At 40.5% G+C, this 14,890-nt stretch overlaps 1 protein-coding gene across 3 annotated transcripts in view; it reads right to left on the reverse strand.

Moving 5' to 3' along the window:
• The window catches only part of cntn4 (contactin 4), a 172,476-nt gene that overhangs the window by 142,005 nt on the left and 15,581 nt on the right, over positions 1-14,890 (reverse strand). For all 3 annotated transcript variants that reach the window (XM_024426801.2, XM_024426798.2, XM_024426799.2), the window contains exon 2: positions 5,394-5,534. In XM_024426801.2, coding sequence (XP_024282569.1) covers positions 5,394-5,448 — 55 coding nt within the window. In that variant the 5' untranslated portion in view covers positions 5,449-5,534. The remainder of the gene's footprint in view (positions 1-5,393; positions 5,535-14,890) is intronic.

Below are 14,890 nucleotides of genomic sequence, written 5' to 3' on the forward strand. Positions count from 1 at the left end.
GAGGGTGAACTAGTGCCAGACTCTAGTGCTTCATCAGTAGAGCATTTAAAAAATCTTGACTAGAATAATGCCTCTTGATTAAAGACTGAGAAATCCAACTGATGTTCTCCGTTGACCCCCATCAATTTGTAAGCAAGAGAAATTAAAATCCTCCATCAAAATGTGATCAATGCAGGAGAGCCCTGTGGGGAACAACTGACACCCATTGTATAATGAAGCTATAATTCAGCTTTACTGTACATGAATGACGGATACTCCGAAACTTACAATAGGGATTTCTGTGTGATTCATATCCCCCTGTTCCCCTGCTATACTGTATAGAAATAAGAGTGTCTGACTGTTTCTTTCACGGTGGCACTAAAGGCAGATAGGGAGAACAGGAGCACTCTCCATGAGTCTCTATTTCCCCCTGAAAGATTTTCAATGGCACTGTGGACAGTGATGACTGGGTTCAAGCAGGATATTATAATACCTCTTCTGATTACTGTATTAGGTTTGATGTAGGGATGAACTAAATTAGCAAAAACACACTTCCATTATGGATCAGCATGGATGAAAGCAGGGGTTCTTTCATGTTCATCGTATCTGTAATCTTCACAAGAACAAACATTTACTAACCAATGTCTTTCACACAGAGTGTGCTATAACCGCAAGGGTGTATTCTACACACTACTTCACTTAGGTCAGTAGTAGAGATGTAGATTCACCTCGGGTCCCGATTCAAATGTTTAAGATACAAGTGCATAAGGTCCGTGGACCGCTAACTGATCCAAATGCTCATATTAAATTCTTTCGACTTTACAGAAATATGAAATAGCTCTCACAACTGATGTGTCCACTCCTTCAGCATTGAACTGCATGTAACTGTGTTGACAGTCATTGACCTACAAGTCATTTTGCATGCAGAACAACCCCAGGCAATATCTGAAGCCTGGTCAAACCGCGCACTGTGCCCAGCTTCATGCACTGATCAACGCGAGGTAAGTGGCCTGTTCCTGATCTTGCACATCTGTGCAGCACCTTCAGCATTTAAATGCTAAAATGTTTTGTGTGCTAAAATTATAAGAGCAGCAATAAAATAACAATAACGAGGCTATATACAGGGAGTACCGGTGCCGAGTCAATTTGCGGGGGTCAAGGTTAATCGAGGTAATTGAGGTAATATGTACAGTATCAGTCAAAAGTTTGGACACACCTACTCATTCAATTTCTTTTTTCTTTTTTACTATTTCCTACATTGTAGAATAATAGTGAAGGCATCAGCATTAGGAAATACAGTATATGGAATCGTGTAGTAACCAAAAAAGTGTTAAACAAATCCAAATATGTTTTATATTTGAGATTCTTCAAATAGCCACCCATTGCCTTGATGACAGCTTTGCACACTCTTGGAATTCTCTCAACCAGCTAAATGAGATATGAGATAATCACCTGGAATGCATTTCAATTAACATGTGTGTCTTTGTTAAAACTTAATATGTGGAATTTCTTTCCTTCTTAATGCGTTTGAGCCAATCATTTGTGTTGGTACAGTGCCTTGCAAATGTATTCATCCCCCTTGGCGTATTTCCTATTTTGTTGCATTACAACCTGTAATTTACGTGGTGCGTGCATATGTATTCACCCCGTTTGCTATGAAGCCTCTAAATAAGATCTGGTGCAACCTCAATTAAATTCAGAAGTCACATAATTAGTTATTAAAGTCCACCTGTGTGTCACATGATCTAACAATCTCAGTATGTATACACCTGTTCTGAAAAGCCCCAGAGTCTGCAACAACACTAAGCAAGGGGCACCACCAAGCAAGCAACATCATGCAGACCAAGGAGCTCTCCAAACAGGTCAGTGACAAAGTTGTGGAGAAGTACAGATCAGGGTTGGGTTTAAAAAAATATATCCGAAACTTTGAACATCCCACACAGCACCATTAAAACCATTATTAAAAAATGGAAAGAATATGGCACCACAACAAACCTGCCAAGAGAGGGCCGCCCACCAAAAATCATGGACCAGGCAAGGAGGGGGTTAATCAGAGAGGCAACAAAGAGACCAAAGGTAACCCTGAAGGAGCTGCAAAGCTCCACAGCGGAGATTGAAATATCTGTCCATAGGACCACTTTAAATCGTACACTCCACAGAGCTGGGCTTTACGGAAGGGTGGCCAGAAAAAAGCAATTTCTTAAAGAAGAAAAAAAATGAGCAAACACATTTGGTGTTCGCCAAAAGGCATGTGGGGGACTCTCCAAATAGATGGAAGAAGATACTCTGGTCAGATGAGACTAAAATGTATTTTTTGGTCTATCAAGGAAAACTCTATGTCTGGAGTTTTCCTTGATGAACCTCTCATCACCCCGAGAATAACATATCATCCACAGTGAAGCAAGGTGGTGGCAGCATCATGCTGTGGGGATGTTTTTCACTTGCCGGTACTGGGAAACTGGTCAGAATTGAAGGAATGAGGGATGACGCTAAATACAGGGAAATTCTTGAGGGAGACCTGTTTCAGTCTTCCAGAGATTTGAGACTGAGACGGAGGATCACCTTACAGCAGGACAATGACCCCAAGCATACTGCTAAACCAACACTTGAGTGGTTTAAGGGGAAACATTTAAATGTCTTGGAATGGCCTTGTCAAAGCCCAGACCTCGATCCAATTGAGAATCTGTGGTATGACTTAAAGATTGCTGTGCACCAGCGGAACCCATCCAACTTGAAGGAGCTAGAGCAGTTTTGCCTTAAATAATGGGCAGAAATCCCAGTGGCTAGATGTGCCAAGCTTATAGAGACACACCCCAAGAGACTTGCAGCTGCAATTGCTGCAAAAGGTGGCTCTACAAAGTATTTTTTTAAAATTTGGGGGGGGGGGGTCAATAGTTATGCACGCTCAAGTTGTCTGTTTCTTTATCTTATTTCTTGTTTGTTTCACAATAAAAAATATTTTGCATCTTCAAAGTGGTACGCATATTGTGAAAATCCAATAATACAAACCCCCCAAAAAGTCCAGGGTGTAAGGCAACAAAATAGAAAAAATGCCAAGGGGGGTGAATACTTTCGCAAGCCACTGTATACAGAAGACAGCCCTATTTGGTAAAATACAATAATTATTGCAAGAACAGCTCAAATAAAAAACAAAGAGAAACGACAGTTCACCATTACTTTAAAACATGAAGGTCAGTCAATGCGGAACATTTCAAGAACTTTGTGCAGTTGCAAAAACCATCAAGCGCTACGATGTAACTGGTTCCCATGAGGACCGTCACAGGAAAGGAAGACCCAGACTTACCTCTGCTGCAGAGGATACGTTTATTAGAGTTATAAGCCTCAGAAATTGCAGCCCAAATAAATGCTTCACAGAGTTCAAGTAACAGACACATCTCAACATCAACTGTTCAGAGGAGACTGTGTGAATCAGGCCTTCATGGTCAAATTGCTGCAAAGAAACCACTAGTAAAGGACACAAATAAGAAGAAGAGACTTGCTTGGGCCCAGTCTCTTCTTGGGACTTGGCCCAAGCAATGGAGCAATGGACATTAGACCGGTGGAAATCTGTCCTTTGGTCTGATGAGTCAAAATTTGAGATTTTTGGTTCCAACTGCCGTGTCTTTATGAGACGCAGAGTAGGTGAATGGATGATCTCTGCATGTGTGGTTCCCACCGTGAAACATTGAGGTGTGATGGTGTGGGGGTGCTTTGCTGGTGACACTGTCTGTGATTTATTTAGAATTCAAGGCACACTTAACCAGCATGGCTACCACAGCAATCTGCAGCGATATGCCATCCCGTCTGGTTTGCGCTTAGTGGGATTATCATCTGTTTTTCAGCAGAACATTGACCCAACAAACCTCCAGGCTGTGCAAGGGCTATTTGACCAAGAAGGAGAGTGATGGAGTGCTGCATCAGATGACCTGGCCTCCACAATCACTCGACCTCAACCCAATTGAGATGGTTTGGGATGAGTTGGACCGCAGAGTGAAGGAAAAGCAGCCAACAAGCTCTCAGTATATGTGGGAACTCCTTCAAGACTTTTGGAAAAGCATTCCCGGTGAAGCTGGTTGAGAGAATGCCAAGATTGTGCAAAGCTGTCATCAAGGGGGAATGTTGGCTACTTTGAAGAATCTCAAATATAAAATACACTTTTTTGGTTACCACATGATTCAATATGTGTTATATAAAAGTTTTGATGTCATCACTATTATTCTACAATGTAGAAGATCATGTCTTTTTTTAAGCATACAATATAGCTCAGTATTTGAATGATGTATTTTAGATAGTCATTATTGCTCATCTTCATGAAGAGTGTTAATAATTTCAGACCCCACTGTACACCATAGATAATAACTTACAGACACACACACACACACACACACACACACACACACACACACACACACACACACACAGGAAGTCAGGTCAGACTAATCCAGCTCATGAGCTCTCCATCAGCAGCAGATTATGATTTAGAATGATAAATTAATGTGTTTATGCAACATGTTAGTGCATAGAATCGTATCTCAGAGGAAGAAATCGCATCGATTCTTTCTCTAATCACAGTGAATCACACTGAATCGTTTCAAACTAAAACGTACCGTTCCTGTATCGTATCGGAGACCATGAATCTAGACACGTATCGACACATCTTGAAGGGAAAGATGCCATCCGTCATCCACCATCCACAACGCAGACGTCATCAGCAACCTTTGACCTTCGTTCCTTTCCCATCCCCCTTAGCCCCCAAATGTTTCTGTAACCTAAATAACTATCATCTGACATCCAAACAGATAGTGACAGGAATTATATGAAACAATGAAGCTTTGATATCAATGTTAATGTTATCAATGATCCTTTATATGTATTTAACCTAATTATGTATATTTTACGAAAATTAGAGGAGAGCTTCTCTGTTCACCAAACCAAATGACGCCAAATCGAGTTACCGCAAGCGGCAACCATTCGATTGTGACAGTAGAAGTCCAAAGCTTCTATTTTTCACCTGTCATTGTCTAATATTTCACATTTTTGGCCTTGACTCTGCAGTATATTCTACTGTATGAACATGATGCCGTCTTAGTTTACCCCAGAACAAAGGTCATTGCCATTTTTTTCCTCTGCTGATTAAATCTCACACTCTTTTGCAATCAATGCATTACATTTAATATTTCTGTCTTTAATTTCATATCCGCAACCCAATCTCCTTGTTTATATTCATAACGATTGCGCTAACAGCAGTCAACCTTTACGGACTGCCGACCATACAATTACAATGATTTCCTTTAACAACCTCCTAGCTTCCTTCTAAACTATGGCTTTCACACTGCAACCTGCCCCCAAAAAACATATGAATGAGACACAAAACTTCACAAAGAGAGCTCTTGCTTGCATCAAAAGTTATTTACCTGCTAGGCACCCCATGAGTGACTGCAGCAACAGCAGTTTCCATAGCAACGTCATCTTCAGTTTTGTGGGGTCAAAAGTAGACTCACATCCAATCACAAATGTACGGAGGAATCCTTTCGGTACCTTTCTGGGTCTTCACTCTGTAGAAAAAGAAACAGGCGTAATGAATACCATGATAAGACAGAAAGACAGTCTTTTATCAGCACTTGAGAAAAGTGCTGATAAAGGACTGTAAAGAACTCTAACATTTAAAAAAAATTTTTTTTAATTTAAAATCATTATTTTCAATGATGGCCTAGGAACAGTGGGTTAACTGCCTCGTTCAGGGGCATGAATTGAACATTAAGAGAATTGAAGGAATATGACGGCATTTCTCACTTCTGATAACATGTCAAGGACTAGGGAAATGCTTTTCAAAATGTTGCCCTTTACAGCAGCATGTAGCCTACTGTACACATTCAGTCATGTGCAGCGCTTTCATACCCCTTGACCTACTCCACATTTTCGGGGTTACAGCCTGAATTCAAAATGGATTAAATATATGTTTTTCTCACCCATCTACACACAAAACAACATAATGACAAAGTGGAAACATGCTTTCAGTCATGTTTGCAAATTCATTGGTAATGAACTACAGAAATATCTCATTTACATAAGTATTCACACCCCTGAGTCAATACTTTGTAGAAGCACCTTTGGCAGCGATTACAGCTGTGAGTCTTTCTGGGTAAGTCTCTAAGAGCTTTCCACACCTGGATTGTGCAACATTTACTCATTATTCTTTTCAAAATTCTTCAAGCTCTGTCAAATTGGTTTTTGATCATTGCTAGACAACCATTTTCAAGTATTGACATAGATGTTCAAGTAGATTTAAGTCAAAACTGTAACTCGTTCACTCTGGAACATTCACTGTCTTCTTGGTAAGCTACTCCAATGTACTAGATTTGGCCTTTTGTTTTCGGTTATTGTCCTGCTGTATTAATTACCTAGTGTCTGGTGGAAAGCAGACTGAACCAGGTTTTCCAGATTTTGCCTGTGCCTAGCTCCATTCCCTTTCTTTTTTATCCTTAAAAACTCCCCAGTCCTTAACCATTACAAGCATACCCATAACATGATGCTGCCACCACTATGCTTGAAAATATATAATGTGTTGTATTGGATTTGCCCCAAACATAACATATTATGTACAGCCTTCCTTCTTTCAATCTGTCAATTAGGTTAGTATGGTGGAGTAACTACGATGTTGTTGGTCCATCTTCAGTTTTCTCCCATCACAGCCATTAAACTCTGTAACTGTTTTAAAGTCACCATTGATCTCATTGTGAAATCCCTGACCGGTTTCCTTCCTCTCTGACAACTGAGCAGCTTTAAGTCAAAACTGTAACTCATCCAGCCCTACGACAACTCAACAGCTTCAACCCCAAAGCCATTAGACTGATGAATAATTAATAAAAATCGCCACTGGACAATTTACATTGACCCGAGATATTTGAGCTTTTTGATTTTTATTAATTGTAAAAATTTAAATAAAAAATAAACATAATTCCACTTTTATATTATGGGGTATTGTGTGAAGGCCGGTGACAACAAAATCTCAATTTAAGTCTGCAACACAACACAATATGAAAAAAGTCAAGGGGTATGAATACTTTCTGAAGGCACTGTATATTTAGATCTAGTAAATGATGGATATTTAAGAAATTAAGCCTTGAAAGAGCAATGTGCAAAGAGATTGCCTTAAAGTATACATCAATGAATTAATGAAATAAATTAGTTATACAAATGACTCAATATTCTCATTCACCAAATCCCTATTACATGTAACTCTGAATGCACAGCTTTGGTGGGCTGGTTCAGAACCGATGGGCTGGTTCAGAAGTACTATAATAAAAAATAAAAAACATACATTACTCCCTTTTTCTGCCTACCAAAGTCAAACTGGAGCCTAATCTATTAACTAAAAGGTTAGAGAGGGAAAACAAAAAACAATAGCACTGATTTTCATTTTTGGCACAGCGACTACATGCCTTTCCATATCCGCGACAAATACGGCTCCAGAGAATCCTGTTTTTAAGCCTATTTTAGAAGCTTCCTCTTAAACATACAGTGGCGTACCTACACAGAATAATACCCATTCACTGTTATGTTCATAAATGTTGTAAGAGATAGCAAGAGATAGGGTGTGAAAAACTCCAGCGATCCCACTACAGTGTCAACGTCAGATGTGTTTTTATTCCCCAGCAGAAATACCAGGGGTATCGGCATGAAATCAGTACCCAAACCTCAAAAGCCTGCATTGTGTCAGTGGGATAGTAATTCTCTGTGTGCTCCAGTGGGCCTTCGATGTAGAGAGCAGAAGGGAAGATGGGGGGAGGGATCTGCAGGGGGAGACAAATAAAATCAATGCCATCCAGAGACGCAGTGTCCCATGGCAGTACTTTTAAAACATTAGCTTAATGTACCCTGTTGCCCTATAGACAATATACAGTAATGCTCTCTATTTTGGTAGAAAAGTAGTTAATGGTGAACTTTTAGGCATCACATGGTAATTTTGATGCAGGGTTTTTGTTATAGTCAGTCTTTGAATATGTATTACATATAGTCATTCTTCTGCTGTTGAAAGACAAATATGATCCAATTACTGATTTATTCAGTGGCTGACACAATCAATTGCTGCATTGTTGAAATTTGAATTACAAATTTCCCTTTCATCTCGCCTGCTCAACACCAACCCCCAAAAACAACACATTTTTTGAGAGGACTAAATAATATATATACACGACAGGAGGTTGGTTGCACATTAATTCGGGAGAACGGGCTCGTTCTAATGACTGGAGTGGAATGATAACAAATACATCAAACACATGGTTTCCATGCCATTCCATCTGCTCCATTACGGACATTATTATGAGAAGTTCTCCCCTCAGTATCCTCTGGTGATATACACAGAGTATACTAAACATCAAATTCCCCTTCCTAATATTGAGTTTTGAGTTGTACCCCCCACCCCGTTTTGCCCTCAGAACAGCCTCAATTCATTGGGGCATGGACTCTACAAGGTGTCGAAAGCATTCCACTGGGATGCTGGCCCATGTTGACTCCAATGCTTCTCACAGTTGTGTCAAGTTGCCTGGATGACCTTTGGGTGGTGGACCATTCTTGATACGCACGATAAACTGATGAGCGTGAAAACCTCAGCACCTTTACAGATCTTGACACAAACCGGTGCGCCTAGCACCTACCCTGTTCAAAGGCACTTAAATATTTTATCTTACCCATTTACCTTCTGAATGGCACACAAACACAATCCATGTCTCAATTGTCTCAAGGCTTAAAAAACATTCTTTAATCTGTCTCCTCCCATTTATCTACACTGATAGAAGTGGATTTAACCATTGACAACAGTAAGGGATCATTCAATTCACCTGCTCTGTCTATGTCATGGAAAGAGCAGGTGTTCATAATGTTTTGTACACACAGTACTGTACCAGTGAAAAGTTTGGACACACCTACTCATTCAAGGGTTTTTCTTTATTTTTATTACTTTCTACATTGTAGAATAATAGTGAAGACATCAAAACTATGAAATAACACATATGAAATCATGTAGTAACCAAGTCCATATTATGTCAAGAACATCTCAAAAAAGCAAAGAGAAACGACAATCCATCATTACTTTAAGCCATTCAGAAAATGTCAAGAACTTTGAAAGTTTCTTCAAGTGCAGTCGCAAAAACCATCAAGCGCTATGATGAAACTGGCTCTCATGAGGACCGCCACATGAAAGGAAGCCCCAGAGTTAACTCTGCTGCAGAGAATAAGTTCATTAGAGTTACCAGCCTCAGAAATTGCAGCCCAAATAAATGCTTCACAGTTCAAGTAACAGACACATCTCATCATCAACTGTTCAGAGGAGACTCCGTGAATAAGGCCTTCATGGTCAAATTGCTGCAAAGAAACCACTAGTAAAGAACACAAATAAGAAGAAGAGACTTGCTTGGGCCTGGAAACATGAACAATGGACATTAGACTGGTGGAAATCTGTACTTTGGACTGATGAGTCCAAATGTGCGATTTTTGGTTCCAACCGCCTGTGTCTTTGTGAGATGCGGAATAGGTGAAAAGATTATCTCTGCATGTGTGGTTCTCAACATGAAGCATGAACGAGGAGTTGTGATGGTGTGGGGGTGCTTTGCTGGTGACACTGTCAGTGATTTGTTTAGAATTCAAGGCACACCTAAACAACAGGACAATGACAAGGGCTATCAAGTGCTCAGCATATATGGGAAGCTGTTGAGAGCATGCCAATAGTGTGCAAAGCTGTCATCAAGGCAAAGGGTGGCTACTTTGAAGAATCTCAAATATAAAATATATTTTGATTAATTTAACACATCATACTTTGGTTAGTACATGATTCCATATGTGTATTTCATAGTTTTGAAAAACCCTTGAATGAGTATGTAACGAGTGCGCTGAGAGTCGGGAAGCAAGTTTAGGGAGTGAGTGTTTTAATAAATAAACGAAACACAAATAACACACTGACATGAAAACAGAGTCAATAACACCTGAGGAAAGAACCAAAGGGAGTGATAGATATAGGGAAGATAATCAAGGAGGTGATGGAGTCCAGGTGAGTGTCATAATGCGCGAGACGATGGTGACAGGTGTGCAGGATAATCAGCTGCCTGATGACCTAGAGGCCGGAGAGGGAGTATACGTGACAGTACCCCCTCCCCGACATGCGGCCCCAGCCGCAGGACGCCGTCAAAGGGGACGAACTCGGGGATCAGGAGCGGACCGGTCACCCCTGCTGATGCACGGGAACCTGTTACGCTAGCTGAGGCACGGGAACCTGTCGAGTCAGCTGGGGCGCGGGAACCTGACAGACTGGTTGAAGCAGGGGAGTCTTGCGATCCGGCTGAGGCATGAGAACCTGACGAGCCGGTGGAGGCATGAAAGCTCGACAAGCCAGCTGAGGCAGGGGAGCCTGGCGATCCAGCTGAGGCATGAGAGCCCGACAAGCCAGCTAAGGCAGGGAGCCTGGCGATCCAGCGGAGGCATGAAAGCCCGACAAGCCAGCTAAGGCAGGGAGCCTGGTGATCCAGCGGAGGCATGAAAGCCCGACAAGCCAGCTAAGGCAGGGGAGCCTGGCGATCCGGCTGAGGCATGAGAGCCCGACAAGCCAGCTAAGGCAGGGAAGCCTGGCGATCTGGTTGAGGCATGAGAGCCTGTAGCGGTTCCGGGACCCAACGTCATTTACTCTGACACAAAAAATGTTTAAAAAAACACTCCCTGATGCTTCCCTTAGGTGAGGTGTTATTCTGTAACAAGTGCGCTGAGAGTCGGGAAGCAAGTTCAGGGAGAGAGAGTTTTAATAAATAAACGAAACACAAACAACGCACTGACATGAAAACAGAGTCAATAACACCTGAGGAAAGAACCAAGGGGAGTAACAGATATAGGGAAGATAATCAAGGAGGTGATGGAGTCCAGGTGAGTGTCATGAGGCGCTGGTGTGCGATACGATGGTGACAGGTGTGCGGAATAATCAGCAGCCTGATGACCTAGAGGCCGGAGAGGGAGTATACGTGACAGAGTAGCTATGTCCAAACCAGTGGTGTAAAGTACTTAAGTAAAAATACTTGAAAGTACAACTTAAGTCGTTTATTTGGGCATCTGTACTTTACTTTACTATTTATATTTTTGACATTTTTTACTTTTACTTCACTACATTCCAAAAGAAAATTATGTACTTTCTACTCCATACATTTTCAGGAAAAGTGTCTAATTCACACACTTATCAAGAGCACATTCCTGGCCATCCCTACTGCCTCTGATCTGGAGGACTCACTAAACACATACCTCGTTTGTAGATGATGTCTGAATGTTGGTGCCTGCCCCGGGCTATCCGTAACTTAAAATAATAAGAAAATGGTGCCGTTTGGTTTCCTTAATATAAGGAATTTGAAATGATTCATACTTTTACTTTTGATAATTAAGTATATTTTAGCAATTACATTTCCTTTTGATACTTAAGTGTATTTAAAACCAAATACTTTTAGTCTTTTACTCAAGTAGGAAATTACAGGTTGACTTTAACTTTTACTTGAGTCATTTTCTATTAAAGTATCTTTACTTTTACTCAAGTATGACAATTGGGTACTTTTTCCACCACTGGTCCAAACTTTCGACTGGTACTGTATATATACTGTATATATTCTGTATGCATCTCGAAACTAGTGATTATTCAAAGTAAATATGAAAACAACGAGCTTAAAACAGGGGTCTAAAATGTTTGCACAGACTTGTAAGGAATAACAGCAAACTAACTACCTTATGTGCTGATGTTTGAGGTTTTGTTAATTCCTCTGAGGGTTATCTTAGAATATTTACACTTTACTGGAGTGGTTCCTCTGACGGACCTTGTCAATGCATATTTACACAAAACCATACCTTTCCTTGAAATACAACACAAACAATCTGAATGAACCCGCATTGCGGTTGTCCTTGAATTGATTAAATTGGGGAATATGTTTAATTTACTGTTTTGACAAACACATTCAAAAGTGTCAAATGGGAGAGGTATTTGGTTTTGAGTAGCAGGGAGAGGAAGTAAATATGTTAAATGAAACACAGTGGGGGTAGGCAGTAAGATTTACGCAGCTTGCCATAGAGTCTGAGAGAAGAATACAGAATAAGTCTGAGGCAAATGTCAGAGGCTGCCTCTGGAAACACTGTGTACACTGGATAGAAAGGTATTACAGCAATGTGACAAGTTAAGTCATTTGCAATGTACCATTTGCAAAGCTTCCATAAAAAACAAGCTGCAATAACCATATGTCCCTCGGGTAAATACATGTTTATTCATAGAGTAGAAGTATATAATAACCCACACCATCCCATTATGGCACAACCAGGCTCTTGTTAGCGTTCCACCATCGAAACAGAGGCAGAAGCAGCACTGAACGTCTCCTTCAGCTCTTGCTCACTGAACTGTAACACTACATTTCAAAGACATGCTTGAGTAATGCAATAATCATATGTTTCAGAACACGAGGGGCAGGAAATCAATATGGGACCAGAATATTGTATTTTCTTCACTTTCTAAAAAAATAAGGACTGAGAATGAAGCCTGGATTTGTCTGAGTGGGTCACATTTAATATCTTATCTTCATTTATTTCAATCAGTGTCTTCTAATGAATCCTTCTCCTTCGAGATGGAAGCTGTGTTTCCTGCTTCTTGACAAGATGTATTTCCTTTAGCTGGAAGAGCTGCAAGATCAACGATTCATCTGGACCACCTCAATGACATGCATAACCTTGTATGCCTTGTCTATGTATAGATATTTCTGTAAATATCATTTGTTTACATAATAACACATCTGTAAAAAAATATATATTAAAAAATGAATTGCTATAATTGCATTTGTTCGGTTCATGCAAGACAGTTTCGGTTTCCATTCATCCTCATTAAAATGTACTGAAGACTGACTGTATGTTGTACCACTGTAAATTACAAAGGAATGACACACAAAGCATGTTTCAAAGTACTTACATTTTCGGCATTATGGCAGAAGTGTTTAATTTACGCAAAAAGGATCAAAAGATAATGGCAACATTTAAATATGCTGGAAAAAAACAATATTAAAGCAACAGGTAAAGTGTTGGTCCCTGAAAGATCCTAGAAATGTGTTTACACCCCTGTTACTGAGCATTTCTCCTTTCCCAAGAATCCATCCACCTGACAGCTGTGGCATATCAAGAAGCTGATTAAACAGCATGTTCATTACACAGGTGCACCCTGTGCTGGGCACAACAAAAGACCACTCTAAAATGTGCAGTTTTGTCACACAACACAATGCCACAGATGTCTCAAGTTTTGAGGGTGCGTGCAGTTGGCAAGCCTCCAACGTCATTTTAGAGAATTTGGCAGTACTTCAAACTGGCCTCACAACCGCAGACCACGTGTATGGCGTTGTGTGGGCGAGCAGTTTGCTGATGTCAACGTTGTGAACAAAGTGCCCCATGGTGGCGGTGGGGTTATGGTATGGGCAGGCAAAAACTATGGACAATAAACACAATTGCATTTTATTGATGGCAATTGGAATACACAGATATACCGTGGAGTGAACCTGAGTCCCATTGTCGTGCCATTCATCCTACACCATCACTTCATTTTTCCAGCACGATAATACACAGCCCCATGTCGCAAGGATCTGTACACAGTTCCTGAAAGCTGAGAATGTCCCAGTTCTTCCATGGCCTGCATACTCACCAGACATGTCACCCATTGAGCATGTTTGGGATGCTCTGAATTGACGTGTACGACAGTGTTCCTGTTTCCGCCAATATCCAGCAATTTCGCATAGCCATTGAAGAGGAGTGGAACAAGATTCCAGATGCCACAATCAACAGCCTGATCAACTCTATGAAAAGGAGATGTGTTGCGCTGCATGAGGCAAATGGTGGTCACACCAGATACTGACTGGTTTTCTGATCCACGCCCCTACCTTTTTATAGGTATCTGTGACCAACAACAGTCCAGTCATGTGAAATCCATAGATTAGGGCCTAATTTATTTATTTCAATTGACTGATTTCCTCATGTGAACTGTAACTCAGTCAAATCTTTGAAATTGTTGCATGTTGTATTGATATTTTTCTTCAGTATAGCTTTGTAGCCGGAAGGCTGTTCTGTGAGAAGCTTTGCGATGTCCAATGTCTTTCATTTTTAGTGTGACTTGGTAAAATGGAGACATGTCATGATATTGTACCAAATGGTGCGTGGTGAGCAATGGAGGTCAGATTACTAACCATTGATTAGCTTTCCTGAATGATGTATACCTACAGTATACTTACCAGGATACATACATCATAGCATATGCCTATAATAACACATACTTATAAGACAAAGGTAGGCTCAACATTTACACATTTGCAATACACTATGCCTCAATAGAGTTAAGAGAATGACAGAATGAGTTATTACATAAGCTATTGTATAATTATCAGATATTGTATTTTACTGAGCATTCGTAATGCTTCAGTGATGACTACAGGTGTCCTAATGAATCAGAAACCATGTGAACTTCAACTGTGATAAAGGTTTTGACAGACATGGTCTACCGGACATGTATTTACTTTGAAATGTCTCTCTCTCATCGTCCTGCCACAGAGACTATTGGTGTAATAGAAAGGTCCAAGGAGCACCCACAGCCAGTTCACACCATGACAGTATTACAACAGTCACTTCCAGGGTAAAGCACATCCATGAATGGGAACAGAAAAGTTCAAAACTGCTGTAAGGAAGTAAATACAATAGCTGCATATTAAGAAAGGAGGTTGATTCCAGCATAATGGCACGCAAAAGCACAACTTTTTAATGTCAAAATAGAAATGACGCTTTTGATGTGTGTTTCTATAGTACCGCTTGGGGGGAGTGTACAGGTAATTTACGAAAGTTACCAGAATCTTTAGTCATTTTGGAAATTAACAGG

This window comes from Oncorhynchus tshawytscha, linkage group LG07 (assembly GCF_018296145.1).
Source record: "Oncorhynchus tshawytscha isolate Ot180627B linkage group LG07, Otsh_v2.0, whole genome shotgun sequence".
In the NCBI taxonomy this organism is placed as follows: Eukaryota; Metazoa; Chordata; class Actinopteri; order Salmoniformes; family Salmonidae; genus Oncorhynchus; species Oncorhynchus tshawytscha.